This window comes from Ornithorhynchus anatinus, chromosome 2 (assembly GCF_004115215.2).
Source record: "Ornithorhynchus anatinus isolate Pmale09 chromosome 2, mOrnAna1.pri.v4, whole genome shotgun sequence".
In the NCBI taxonomy this organism is placed as follows: Eukaryota; Metazoa; Chordata; class Mammalia; order Monotremata; family Ornithorhynchidae; genus Ornithorhynchus; species Ornithorhynchus anatinus.
In genome coordinates, this window is record NC_041729.1 from 147,637,392 (window position 1) to 147,651,946 (window position 14,555).

At 43.3% G+C, this 14,555-nt stretch overlaps 1 protein-coding gene across 1 annotated transcript in view; it reads right to left on the reverse strand.

Annotated features, from left to right (window-relative positions):
• Positions 1-7,416: 7,416 nt before the first annotated feature.
• LOC103165734 (sucrase-isomaltase, intestinal-like) overlaps positions 7,417-14,555 on the reverse strand; it is a 126,694-nt gene continuing 119,555 nt past the window's right edge. The window contains exons 20-23 of the mRNA XM_029082537.1: positions 12,190-12,278; positions 11,939-11,988; positions 10,678-10,836; positions 7,417-7,566 (exon numbers count right to left, since the gene is read on the reverse strand). Of these exons, the coding sequence (XP_028938370.1) occupies positions 7,507-7,566; positions 10,678-10,836; positions 11,939-11,988; positions 12,190-12,278 (358 nt within the window). The 3' untranslated portion in view covers positions 7,417-7,506. The remainder of the gene's footprint in view (positions 7,567-10,677; positions 10,837-11,938; positions 11,989-12,189; positions 12,279-14,555) is intronic.

A 14,555-nucleotide genomic window follows, 5' to 3' on the forward strand; every position in this document is an offset into this window, starting at 1 on the left:
TGTTAAGCGCTTACTATGTGCAGAGCACTGTTATAAGCGCTGGAGAGGACACAAGGTGATCAGATTGTCCCACATGGGGCTCACAGTCTTCATCTCCATTTTGCAGGTGAGGTAACTGAGGCCTGGAGAAGTGAAGTGACTTGCCCAAAGTCACACAGCTAACAAGCAACTGAGGTGGGATTTGAACCCATGACCTCTGACTCCCAAGCCCGTGCTCTTTCCACTGAGCCACGACAATTGAGATGTGGCCTGAACTTTCAAGTATTTATTTTGGAGAGAAACATCACCTTTAGTTACAGAAATATAATCTGCAAATTCCAATGAATATCCATATTCTTTGAAACAGAGTGAATGTTGCAGAGCTGGATCAGGGACTGAATCGTCTGTTTTATTACCGGACTGTGACTTTTTGAAATCACAATAAGGGAATATTGAGAAGCAGCGTGTCTTAGTGGAAAGAGCCCAGGCTTGGGAGTCAGAGGTCATGGCTTCTAATTCCAGATCCGCCACTTGTCAGCTGTGTGACTTTGGGCAAGTCACTTAACTTTTCTGGACTTCAGTTGCTTCATCTGTAAAATGAGGATTAAGACTGTGAGCCCCACCTGGGACAACCTGATAACCTTGTATCTCCCCCAGTGCTTAGAACAGTGCTTGACACATAGTAAGTGCTTAACAAATACCAATTTTTTATCATTATTATTGTTTAAACCTGTTGAATATGTGTAGGAGAGCCAAAATGCTTTATTGAAACTCCTTTCAATCTCCGATCAGTACCTGTGATTGTTTTAGCCTTAAGTGACAAGAACACTTGCAAAGGATCCTACATAAATTACCCATCAGGATCTGATTCCCTTTACAACCCAACATCAAAACTGAATGATCCCCCTCTGGACTGTAAACTCACTGTGGACAGGGACTATCGACCCTGTTGTGTTGTATTTGTTAAAGCATTTAGTGCGGTGCTGTGCACACAGTAAGTGCTCAATAAATACAATTGATTGATTTTATTTGAAAAATGAAGTAAGGATTGGATTGGGGAGTGACAGGAGGCAGGGAGGTCATGAAGGATGCTAATTCAGTAGTCAAGACAGGATAGGATAAGTTCTTGGATCATCATAATAGCTTTTTTGGGGTAGAAGAAGGCTGGATTCTAATGATACTGTGAAGATAGAACTAACGGGATTTAATGATAGACTGAATATGTAGGTTGAATGACAGATGAGTTGAGGGTAATACCAAGATTCCTGGCTTGAGATATAGGAAGGATAGTGGTGTTGTCCAGTGTGATAAGGAAGTTTTGCGCAGAACAGGGTTTGGATGGGGAGTTGAGGAGTTCTGATGTGGATGTTAATTTTGAGGTGTGGGGATGTTTTGGAGATAGGAGGTAATGCGAGATTGTAGAGGAGAGGTTACCTCTGGAGAGTTGGATTTGGGGCATACAGATGGTAGTTGAAATCTTGGGAGTGAGTGAGTTCTACAAGGGAGTGGGAATAGATCAAGAATAGAGGGGGACCCAGTCTTGAGGGACTCTCAGAAAGTGGGAGGCAGAATAGAAGTGACCAGAAAGGTAGGCAGTGAACCAGGAGAAGACAGTGTCAGTGAAGCCCAAGTTCGATAAACTCTCCAGGAGCTGGGTGTGATCCAGTGCCGAAGGCAGCTGAGAGGACAGGGATGGAGTCGGGGCCATTGGATTTGCCAAGAAGGAGATCATTAGTGACCTTAGAAAGGGAAGTTTCCATAGAGTGAAGGGAGCAGAAGCCAGATTGGAAAGAAACAAGGAAAGAATTGGAGGAGATGAGGTGGAGATAGTAGATGTAGGCAACTCACTCAAGAACTTTGAAGAGAAATGTTAGGAGGGAGGTGGGGCAATAATTATTTCTTCTCTTTTTCTTTAATGATATTTGCTAAGTGGTTCTCATTCTCATTTTTGTTAATGAGATGTACATCACCTTGATTCTATTTATTGCTATTGTTTTTGTCTGTCTGTCTCCCCCGATTAGACTGTAAGCCCGTCAGTGGGCAGGGACTGTCTCTATCTGTTGTAGATTTGTACATTCCAAGCGCTTAGTACAGTGCTTTGCACATAGTAAGCGCTCAATAAATACTATGGAATGAATGAATGAATGAAGTGGTTATTAAGTGCCAGGCACTGAACTAATTGCTAGGGTGGTAACAAGAAAATCGGGTTGGACACATTCCCTGTCCCACATGGGGCCCACGGTCTCGATCCCCATTTTACAGATGAGGGAAATGAGGCACAGAGAAGTTAATTGACTTGCCCAAGGTCACACAACAGTCATGTGGCGGAGCCGGGATTTGAACCAGGAGACCTTCTGACTCCTGGCCCCATGCTCTGTCCACTATGCCATGCTGCTTCTCATATATCTCATATTTTGCAATCCCAAAACTCCGTGCCTGCCAATACCTTGGCTCACAGCCTCCATCCATTCATTCATTCCATCATATTTATTGAGTGCTTACTGTAAGCAGAATGCTCTACTAAGCACTTGAGAGACTACAATATTCATTCCTTCATTCATTCAATCATATTTATTGAGCGCTTACTGGGTGCAGAGCATTGTACTAAGCGTTGGAAAGTGCAATTCAGCAATAAAGGGAGACAATCGCTGCCCATAATGGGCTCACAGTCTAGTAATGTCTGTGTTCCCTCCCCACTCCCCCCCCCACTCCCCTCCCAACCCACCCTCTGCTGTTCCTCTTTTCCCTCCTCTTAGCACTGTGCTCATTTGTATATATTATTTATTACCCTATTTATTTTGTTAATGAGGTGTATATCTCCTTGATTTTATTTATCTTGATGACGTTGTCTTGTTTTGTTCTGTTTTGCTTGCTGTCTCCCCGTTTAGACTGTGAGCCCGTTATTGGGCAGGGACTGTCTCTATCTGTTGCCAAATTGTACATTCCGAGTGCTTAGTAAAGTGCTCTGCACATAGTAAGCGCTCAATAAATACCATTGAATGAATGAATGAATGTCTTCCCCTCTAGACCGTAAGCTTCTTTCGGGCAAGGATCACATCTACCAACTCTATCACATTGTTCTCTACTAAGCACCTAGTAGAGTGCTTTGCACACAGTAAGCATTCAATAAATACCTTTGATTTTTTTATATTAATGTCTGTCTCCCCCCATGGACTGCAAGCCCGTCGTGGACAGGGAACACATCTACCAACTCTGTTGTATTATACCCTCCCAAACGCTTAGTACAGTGGCCTGCAAAACACTCAACAAATACTGTTGAAGGTGATGGTGATGATCTTTTGTAGTCATACCATGTTTGAGAAGCAGTGTGGCCCAGTGGAAAGAGCTCAGGCTTGGGAGTCAGAGGTCAATGGGTTCGAATCCCGGCTCTGCCACTTCTCAGCTGTGTGACTGTGGGCAAGTCACTTCACTTCTCTGTGCCTCAGTTCCCTCATCTGTAAAATGGGGATTAACTTTGAGCCTCATGTGGGACGACCTGATGACCCTGTATCTACCCCAGCGCTTAGAACAGTGCTCTGCATATAGTAAATGCTTAACAAATACCAACATCATTATGTTTGCTTTGCCTCTGCATTTCTAGGGAAGAATCTAGATTTCAACCGTACTATTGGAATTATGTAAACAACTTGAAGCTCTTGAAATTAAGTAGCTAATTATATTTCTCCAATTACTCCACAACTGTTTGCAGGCTTAACTTTTACTATCCACTTTGTTAGGAGTGCCCTACAGCTCTGGAGAAGATGATAATGAATAGAAAGCAAGGTCGGTGTCAATTTGAAAAGACAGTCGAACCATCCCTGTGGTGACTCCCGCTGGGACGACCATGTCAAATTTAGAAGATTATGTAAATTCCCAGGTACTGCCACGTGTCAGGGTTGGTTTTTGGCTCAGTCTTTCCCATCTCAGACAGTGAAATACATCTGAAAGCAGATTTCAGGTTTCTTGATCGAATTATTATCGAGATCCTATAAACCTCCTGGTATAGGATTTTATCTAACAAACGTGATCAGACGAGCTCCTTTCCCACCCTTTCGAGAATGTGCGTTTTTCACCGTCATCTCTGGAAGGATCATTATTGCTATTTATCTTGTCGGTGTCCATGCCAAACCTAGATAATTGGCAAGGAGTGACAAGCTCAGGAAATCGAGGACACGACATGGCTGGAATAATAATAAAAACTGTGATACTTATTAAAAGTTTACTATGTGCCAAGCCCTGTAGTAAGCGCTGGGGTGGATACAAGTAAATTGGGCTGGACACAGTCCCTGTCTCATGTGGGGCTCACAGTCTCAATCCCTATTTTAAAGATGAGGTAATTTAGGCCCTGGGAAGTGAAGTGACTTGCCTAAGGTCAAACAGCAGACAAATAGCAGAGCTGGCATTACAACCCAGGTCCTACTGACTGCCGAGCCCGTGCTCTATCCACTGAGCCACACTGTTTGTGGTGGGCCATCTTCACTGTAATGGCTGGAACATCAGCACATGAGTGGTCCACCATGGTGGTGGCATAATAATAAAGTCTATGGGTGGGAGCAACTCAGCAGATGAAGTAAAAGCCACATGTAGCTCATGAGCAGAAGTTGAGCGTGCCTGTCATATTCCTCATAGTCGACATTATCATCATTTTCATCAACATCATAATGTGTGACCTTGGACAAGTCACTTAGCCTCTCTGTGCCCAAATCACCTCATCTGTAAAATGGGGATTAAACCCTTTTCTCTCCTACTTAAACTGTGAACCCCAGGTGGGGCAGGAACTGTAACCAACCTGGTTATCCGATAAGCTCCTCTTCTAGTTACTGGCAATTTTGATTTTTCTCCCAAAAAGTTCTAAGAAATGTAACCAAACTAGGGATCAAAGATCCCCACTCTCACACACTTTCTGAGGGATGAAGGAGCCTTACCTAATGTCAAGACACTGCAGTGTGGCTCAGTGGAAAGAGCCTGGGCTTCGGAGTCAGAGGTCATGGTTTCTGACATGTGGGCAAGTCACTTTCATTCAATAGTATTTATTGAGCACTAACTATGTGCAGAGAACTGTACTAAGCGCTTGGAATGAACAAGTCGGCAACAGATAGAGACAGTCCCTGCCGTTTGACGGGCTTACAGTCTAATCGATAATAATGTTGGTATTTGTTAAGCGCTTACTATGTGCAGAACACTGTTCTAAGCGCTGGGGTAGACATAGGGGAATCAGGTTGTCCCACGTGGGGATCACAGTTAATCCCCATTTTACAGATGAGGTAACTGAGGCACAGAGAAGTGAAGTGACTTGCCCACACTCACACAGCTGACAAGTGGCAGAGCCGGGAGTCGACTTAACTTCTCTGTGCCTCAGTAACCTCATCTGTAAAATGGGGATTAACTGTGAACCTCACGTGGGACAACCTGATTACTCTGTATCTACCCCAGTGCTTAGAACAGTGCTCTGCAAATAGTAAGAGCTTAACATATACCAACGTTATTATTATTAGCAAGCCAAGTCATTTGCCTCCATTTTATCTGTGGCTTCCCTTAGGTTTCACAGAGAGTGGATCTTTTCTATTCAAGATTGTGATGCGTATGTGAACTGTGAGACTCTGGGCCAGATGATCCCAGAATGTAAACAAACGGAGAAGTAACATCACGCAACAGTAAGTCCCAAGAAATATTTGCCATATTCGATCTGTCATCAAATCCTATTGTTTCCATTTTCACAGTATTGCTTAAATCCTCCCTTTTTTCTCCATCCGAACTACTACTGTGTTGATCCAAGCATTAATACTCTCCCGCTATGAACTAGCACACTTCCCCTCCTTCAAAGCCCTACTGAAAGCTCACCTCCTCCAGGAGGGCTTTCCAGACTAACTCTTTTTCCTCTGCTCCTCCTCCCCTCCCCATCACCCCGACTCCCTCTGCTCTACCCCACCCCCACCACACCTCACTTGTGTATATATGTACATATTTATTATTCTATTTATTTTATTAATGATGTGTATGTACCTACAATTCTATTTATTTATATTGATGCTATTGATACTCGTTTACTTGTTTTGTTTTTATGTCTGTCTTCCCCCTTCTAGATTGTAAGCCCGTTGTTGGGTAGGGATTGTCTCTATTTGTTGCTGAAGTGTGCTTTCCAAGCGCTTAGTACAATGCTCTGCACAGAGAAAGCCCTCGATAAGTATGATTGAATGAATGATTCTGATGATGATGAGTATTACTGAATCTACTCCTTTCTGACTTCCCTGCCACCTGCCTTCCCCTACTCTGTTACTTCATTCTGCTACCTGGATCATTTTTCTAAAAAAAAATTCAATCTATATCTCCCTATTCCCAAGAACCTCCGGTGTTTGCCTATTCACCTCTGCATCAAACAGAGAATCCTTACTAGCGGCTATAAAGCACCTAATAATATGGCCCTCTCCTACTTTGCCTTTTTGATTTCCTTCCCCAACCCAACCCACACATTTTGCTCCTTAAACTTCCTCACTATACCTCAATTTCATCTATCTAGCCGCCCACGCCTTGCCCACATCCTCCATATGACCTGGAATTCTTTCCTTCTCCAAATGATAGACCACCACTCTACTCTCCTTTAAACCTTCATTAAAATCACATTTCTACCAAGAGGCTTGGCTCAATTAAGCCATCTTTTCTCCTACTTCCTCTCCCTTTGGCCCCACCTACGCACTTAGGTCTGTACCCTTTAAGCACTCGATATTCACCTCACCCTCAGGCCTAGAGCACTTATGCACATATCCATAATTTCTTTTATGCATATTAATGTCTATTCCCCCTCTATGCTGTGAGTGCTTCATGGGCAGGGAACGCATCTACCGACTCTTTAGTACTGCACTCTCCCGAGTATTTAGTACAGTGCTTTGCACACAGCAAGAGAACAATAAGTACCATTGATTGATTTAAGCACTTACTCTGTGCACAACACTGTCTTAAGAATTTAGAAAACTTGAATTGAGGGAATAGACATGATTCCTGCCCAGAGACACTATGACACTTCAATCACGTGCTAAATATTCTTAAGCATAATGAGAACCTGAAAAAATGTGTCGCCTAGGAGCTTTTAGAAAGTGTTTTAAAAATTCAGAAACACTAGAATTTAAAGTATGGTATTATGTCAGATGAAAGAGTCAACTTTTACTGGAGGTTTTTTTGAAACCTCTCCTTTCGCAGAGATTATTGTTCGGTTTCCCAACTTGCCTCATCCTTATGAGTTCAGCTACGCTGCCTCTCAGGAACATCTGTGGTGCATTACATTTCGTGACTTTTGTTTTGGAAAGGCATAATACTACTTATTGTATTATTTTATTATCCCATCCATACTTTAGGAAGGTGCTGGTTTTGTGGTGTTTTCTCCTGATGCAATTGTGTGAGAAAAAGTCTTAGGAGTGATAATATACCCAGAAAATACCACGATGAGGATGAAAGCTTTTAATGTGACAGAGATTTTACAGGCATGAGAAATGAGCATTTCATTTCCTTAGTACTGTGCATTTTTCAAATATCCTATTGAAGGGTTATAGTCAGCTTCTGGGCAAGAAGTTCAGAAATCTGTAAAGTGAGTTTCTGTGGTGAGGAGGACAAAAAAAGAAAGAAAATTAATGTTAAGGCACATGACTAAATGTCAGAGAATAATATTGTGCACTATGGTCTCCCATCAAAGCTGATGAAGATTTCCTTTCTAATCTCAATCACTCCCTTAATTTAGGCATTGTAAATTACATGATAATATTCAAAAATTCATATAAATTGTTCATATCCACTCTTCTCTGCTTATGTTATTCAGGATCCTGATAAATCATCTCTAGACTGTGAGCTCGTTGTGGGCAGGAATGTGTCTGTTGCATATCGTACTCTCCCAAGCACTTAGTACAGTGCTTTGCACACAGTTAAGCGCTCAGTAAATATGATTGAATGAATGAATGAATCACGTGCGTAGTGTCATCTTCATCCAGAGGTCAGATGGTTTATAAACGTCTCACTTTATTGAAAACATCTGAAACTCTACACAGCCTTAAATTGGAGTCTCTGCTCTGTTATTATTATCAGATATGACACTAAAATCAGGAACTCCTTATTAAACACGGACTCTCCTCATGTAGATAATAAAAACATGATTCATTCAGAGAGAAGAAAAGTCTAAAGATACTGATGTCCAAGTTTACTTGATACCACTCTGATTTAAAACAATTGACAAACACACACACACGCAAAACATTGGATTGCAAATTTTCAGAGGCTAGGGCTCATGCGTTATACTACTGTTTCTCCTTCAAGAACCTAGTACAATGTTCTGCACACAAGGATTCTCAGTAAATACGGGCACACCACAGGATAGCCCATTGTATGGTTATTGAAAATGTGAATGTATTATTTACCACCATAATGCTAGCTACATTTTCCCAAAGACTTGAATATAGTTTGTTCAGTTCCAAGGACAGAACAAGTCCCAACATAATAACTGAGCACTGGCAACAATTTAAAATGATATTAAAGATGGCTACCAGATGCTCCCTTCATCCTTCACTATTTTCGGGTTGTTTTTTGAAAACCTTGTACTCAAAGCGTAATAATAATTCTGGTGTTTAAGTGCTTACTATTCATCAAACACTGTTCTAAGCACTGGGGTAGATACAAGGTAATTGGGTCACGCACAGCACAACCCCTGTCCCACATGGGGCTTATAGTCTCGCTCCCTTCAAAGCCCTACTGAAGGCTTATCTCCTCCAGGAGGCCTTCCTAGATTAAGCCCCAATTTTCCTCATCTCCCACTCCCTTCTGCGTCACCCTGACTCGCTCCCTTTACTCTTCCCCCCTCTCCCCGCCACACAACCCTTATGTATATATCTGTAATTTTATTTATTTATATTGTTGCCTGTTTAGTTGTATTGATGTCTGTCTCCCCGCCCCCCACCACTCCCAGACTGAGAACTCATTGTGTGTAGGAACCGTCTCTCTTTATTGTTGTACTGTACTTTCCAAGCGCTTAGTACAGTGCTCTGAACATAGTAAGCCCTCAGTGAATACTATTGAATGAACAGTCTTAATTCCTATTTTACAGACGAGGTGACTGAGGCACAGAAAAGTGAAGTGACTTGCCCACCAGCAGGCAAGTGGCAGAGCAGGGATTAGAACCCAGGTCCTCTGACTCCCAGACCCTTGCTCTTTCCACTAGGCCACGCTGCTTCCCTCACTCGAAGAGCAAGGATTTACCGTCCATCGATCTTGGGTTGGGATGAAGTTATGTAATGACCGTCTGAAAAGCCCACATAGTTTTTCTATTTCCAAATTCATATTTTTCTGGGAGAAAGTCATACAATGGCTCTCTGATGCAGCCACGCTGCTACATTTAACTTATTCTGCTGAGTTTATATTGGGCGAAGAAGTAATCTCCATGTGGATTCTCATCTTCCCTCCCAAGCCCGGTCCTCTCCCAGACTTCCCTATCACCGTGGATGACACGACCATCCCTCCCGTCTCTCAGGCCCGCGATCTCGGTGTCATCTTTGACTCGTCTCTCTCGTTCACCCCACACATCCTATCCGTTACCGAGACCTGCTGGTCTCACCTTTACAATGTCGCCAAGATCCGCCCTTGCCTCTCCACCCAGACGGCTACCTTACTGCTACGGGCTCTCGTTATATCCCAGCTAGACTACTGTGTCAGCCTTCTCTCCGATCTCCCTTCCTCCTCTCTCGCCCTGCTCCAATCTATTCTTCACTCCGCTGCCTGGCTCATCTTCCTGCAGAAAGGCTCTGGGCCTGTCACTCCCCTGTCACTCCCTCGCCTATCGACCTCCGCTCCAAACAAAAACTCCTCACTCTAGGCTTCGAGGCTCTCCATCACCTTGCCCCTTCCTACCTCTCCTCCCTTCTCTCTTTCTACCGCCCACCCCGCACGCTCCGCTCCTCTGCCTCCCACCTCCTCGCCATCCCTCGGTCTCGCCTATCCCGCCCTCGACCCCTGGGCATGTCCTCCCGCGGTCCTGGAATGCCCTCCCTCCTCATCTCCGCCAAACTGATTCTCTTTCCCTCTTCAAAACCCTATTTACAGCTCACCTCCTCCAAGAGGCCTTCCCAGACTGAGCTCCCCTTCTCCCTCTACTCCCTCTACCACCCCCCCTTCACCTCCCCACAGCTTAACCCTCTTTTCCCCCCATTTCCCTCTGCTCCTCCCCCTCTCCCTTCCCATCCCCTCAGCACTGTACTCATCTGCTCTATTGTATATATTTTCATTACCCTATTTATTTTGTTAATGAAATGTACATCGCCTCGATTCTATTTAGTTGCCATTGTTTTTACGAGATGTTCTTCCCCTCGACTCTATTGTCATTATTCTCATCTGTCCGTCTCCCCCGATTAGACCGTAAGCCCGTCAAACGGCAGGGACTGTCTCTATCTGTTGCCCACTTGTTCATTCCAAGCGCTTAGTCCAGTGCTCTGCACATAGTAAGCGCTCAGTAAATACTATTGAATGAATGAATGAATACCTAATTCTGGCTGAGATATCCCTAAGAATTAGGTATCGATTTTAAACTAAATAACAGAAAGCCATCCCTTATCTCCTGCCTTACCAGATACCCTGAGTTGACCAACACCCAGATGCATACTAGGTATTGATCTGTCACAGCACATACGCTAATATGTCATCGGCAGAGGTCAACAGTAGAGCACTTACCCCGTTGGGATGATAGTGGAAGTTCTTGCTTTGGATCATTTTACCATTCACGGTAATAACATTGGGCTTTGAGCTCACACCAAGAATATGAACAGTGTCAAAAGTCAAAGTATCCACACCACGGTAGCCATTTCTCACTAGGGTTGTTTTTAATTGTCCCTATATTTGGAAAGAAGAAAACATTTTAAAATCAAGCCAATAAGCAGATCCATTCAAATCAGTTTGGCTCCGATGCGGAAAGGAAATTGGCCTAAAATGAATTTAATGCTATGTATTCATCTAGAGTGTTTACAGAAATGATTTAGTTGGGACAACAAAATGGAGTTGCATTAGGCAGACACTCCTTTGCTCTTCAACTAGTGATATGGGAGAACAGTCGAATAGTAACAACAGAATAATAGATAACTGTGGTTTTTTTAAGCACTTATTAGGGGCAAAGTACTGCACTGAGCCCTGAATAGGTACAATACATCAAATCGGGCCCAGTCCCTGTCCCACATGAGGCTCACAATCTAAGGGAGAACAGGTATTTCATCCCCCTTTTACGGAAGAGGAAGCTGAGGCACAGAAAAGTTAAGTGATTTGTCCAAGTCATAGAGCAGGCAGTTGGCAGACCTAGGATTCGAACCCAGCTCTCCTGGCTCCTAGCCCTTTGTTCTTTCCACTAGGTCACAAGGGGAAATGATAAGGAAAGAGAGAGCTGAGCAAATTTAATGGGCCAAAGACAGGGTTTTGAGGACATGAAGACTTTTAACCTATTTGTAAAGTGAAATGTGAGGTGTGAAAGCTATGTTCAACACGGTACGCTGAATTTTCTACTCATCCGAAACCAAGGAAAAGATGCTAGAAATAATTCTGGGTTGACTTCTTTTTCTTCCTTGCCACTTGATATACCAGTGGCCTGTAATGTAAAAAGATAATTAGGGAACCAAATACCCTTGGCCTTAAGGTTGTGATTCTTTCTCAATGATCTGGAACAGTGTCTAGTTAGGCTTAGCTGATCCTCTATTCAAAGTCATTTTCAATTTCCTAAATGAAATGACTGATTTATATGGAATTTTATATTCACAAATCACTGGGAAATGGAACCTTTGGAATATAGTGGTAAATTAATATCACAAGTCCTTTTTGGGAGAAACATTTGAATATCTATCTCTCCATGAAAAGCCTACATATTTTTTTCTATTTCCAAGTTCATATTTTTCTGGGAGAAAGTCATATAATACTAGATGATGCAGTCATGCTGCTACTTTTAACTTACTTTGCTGAATTTATATTGGGCGAAGAAGTAATCTCCATTTTCAATCGAGCCTGCCAAAGCAAGGAATATAACGGTTATTTAGGATTTTACATAGATGGGAAATGCAATTTAGATACATTTTTCTCTTTGCATTATAGTACTAGCTATGGTGCCCAATTCTATTAAGTCCTTTTTTAAAATTTCAAAGGTGAAGTGAGAGCAATTCTTCAGACTCCAAACCTTTGCAATTATGTGCATAGTGATTGACTTACCAATAGAATCACCATCGTCCCAGAAAAGGGACCCAGAAGCTTCACCCTGTTTGTTTAGAGCAATTATGAGACCAAATGGGTTCAGGCGGCTGTTGAGAAATAACATACAGATATTTGTTTTTTGTTCTTTTTCAATGCTAGGTTTTAATAAATAAATAATAAAAGATTTCCACACTCCCTAAATTCTTAAATATATCCAGATACTTCAGTCAATAAATCAAGAGTCTCAAATGATGACAGGTGAGGTTTCAGGGGATGCATTTCTTCAGACTCTCTGTCCCACGAAATCATAATTTGTTTTTAAGTTCTAGGAGATTCTGTGAGTGCCCACCAAACATATGTGGAGTGAAATAGAAAACAAAGCCAGGAGGCATAACTCAGTAACACACTGGTCTCTAAAATAGTGCTCAGCGCTTAGAACAGTGCTTTGCACATAGTAAGTGCTTAACAAATGCCGTCATTAAAAGACATTTGTTTCAGCGGGAATCCCTCAGCAAACTGGCATTATCCTATGGAGGTTTTTTTTTAAATTCCAATATTTCTATTAAAATAAAATATCAAATAAACAGAAGATCCTCACCTAGTTCTTTCCTTCCACTCAAATAATAATTAGGGTGTGATTGCTCTGAACTTTGAGAAGGTTCTTCTCGGATGACAATATCTCCCCTGCCGCTCTCTCTAGAGAGGGCCTTAAATTCTTCCACTCCCCAAGACTCAATGGGAAAGGTGGGAAGAGTGGTTTCCTTTTCACTCCCCAGTGCTACTTTCGCACCATTCTGCTTTCCCCATCCCGCGGTTTCCCTTCCTTTGAAGCCCACTTCTACCATCCGCTCCAGTTAATAATAATATTGGTATTTGTGAAGCGCTTACTATGTGCCGAGCACTGTTCTAAGCGCTGGGGTAGACACAGGGGAATCAGGTTGTCCCACGTGGGGCTCGCAGTCTTAATCCCCATTTTACAGATGAGATAACTGAGGCACCGAGAAGTGAAGTGACTTGCCCACCGTCACACAGCTGACGAGTGGCAGAGCTGGAATTCGAACCCATGACCTCTGACTCCAAAGCCCGTGCTCTTGCCACTGAGCCACGCTGCTTCTCAGTTACTAGTCACCTTCACCATCACTGTCACCCCCCAGCCCCCTACCTCCAGATTTATGAATCATTTTGATCCCTTTTTCACATTCCTTCTCTTTTTTCTCCAACCTTACATCGATCCTTGAGCGCATCAATATTCATGTGGATGTTCCTGATGACCCTTCCACTGGCCGCTTTCTATCACTTCTCAACTCCACTGCCCTCCTGCTCTACGCCACCTCACCCACTCACCAACTTGGTCACACACTCCATCTCATCGTCTCTAGTCACTGCACAATCTCTACCTTCACCATCTCTGAAATCCCCCTATCCAATCACAACCTCCTCACCTGCCTTCTTCCGTTCTCCCACAGAGACCTCCAGTCTCTTGACCCCATTCAATTTTCTCAAGTCATCATCCTCCATTTAGTCTCCATGCCCAAGGTACCTTCCCTTGATGCACAAATTGTTGCCCTCAACACCACCCACTCTACTGAACTCAACTCACTTGTTCTCCTATCCCTTCACCAATCTTGTACAACAGAACCACAGACGGCATCATTCCCACAATATTTGTTAAGCGCTTACTATGTGCAGAGCACTGTTCTAAGCGCTGGGGTAGATACAGGGTAATTAGGTTGTCCCACATGAGGCTCACAGTTAATCTTCATTTTACAGATGAGGTAACAGGCACGGAGAAGTTAAGTGACTTGCCCACAGTCACACAGCTGACAAGTAGCAGAGCCAGGATTCGAACCCATGACCTCTGACTCCAAAGCCCGGGCTCTTTCCACTAAGCCACGCTGCTTCTCTTACACTTCCTTCACTCCTATGCACGAGCTGTGGAGCCCTGTTGGTGGAAACACTGCTATTAGACCGATCTGTCAGAGGAGCCGCATGGCTTAGTAGAAAGGGCACGGGCTTGGGAGTCAGAGGATGTGGGTTCTAATCCCAGCTCCATCACGTGTCTGTTGTATGACCTTGGCCAAGCCACTTGCCTTCTCTGTGCCTCAATTACCTCATCTGTAAAATGGGAATTAAGACTGTGAGCCCCATGTGGGACCACCTGATTACCTTGTATCTACCCCAGTGCTTAAAACAGTTAAGCACATACTAAGTGCTTAAAAATACCGTAATTATTCATTATTATTATTGTTCATCTCAACTGCATACTTGCCTTCTTTAACTCTGCCCTCTCCTCTGACTGGCAACATTATTTTTCCATTCTTATTGACTCCCACGCCCATTTCCCTAACGAGTTGTTGCAGACATTTAACTCCCTCCACAAAGCC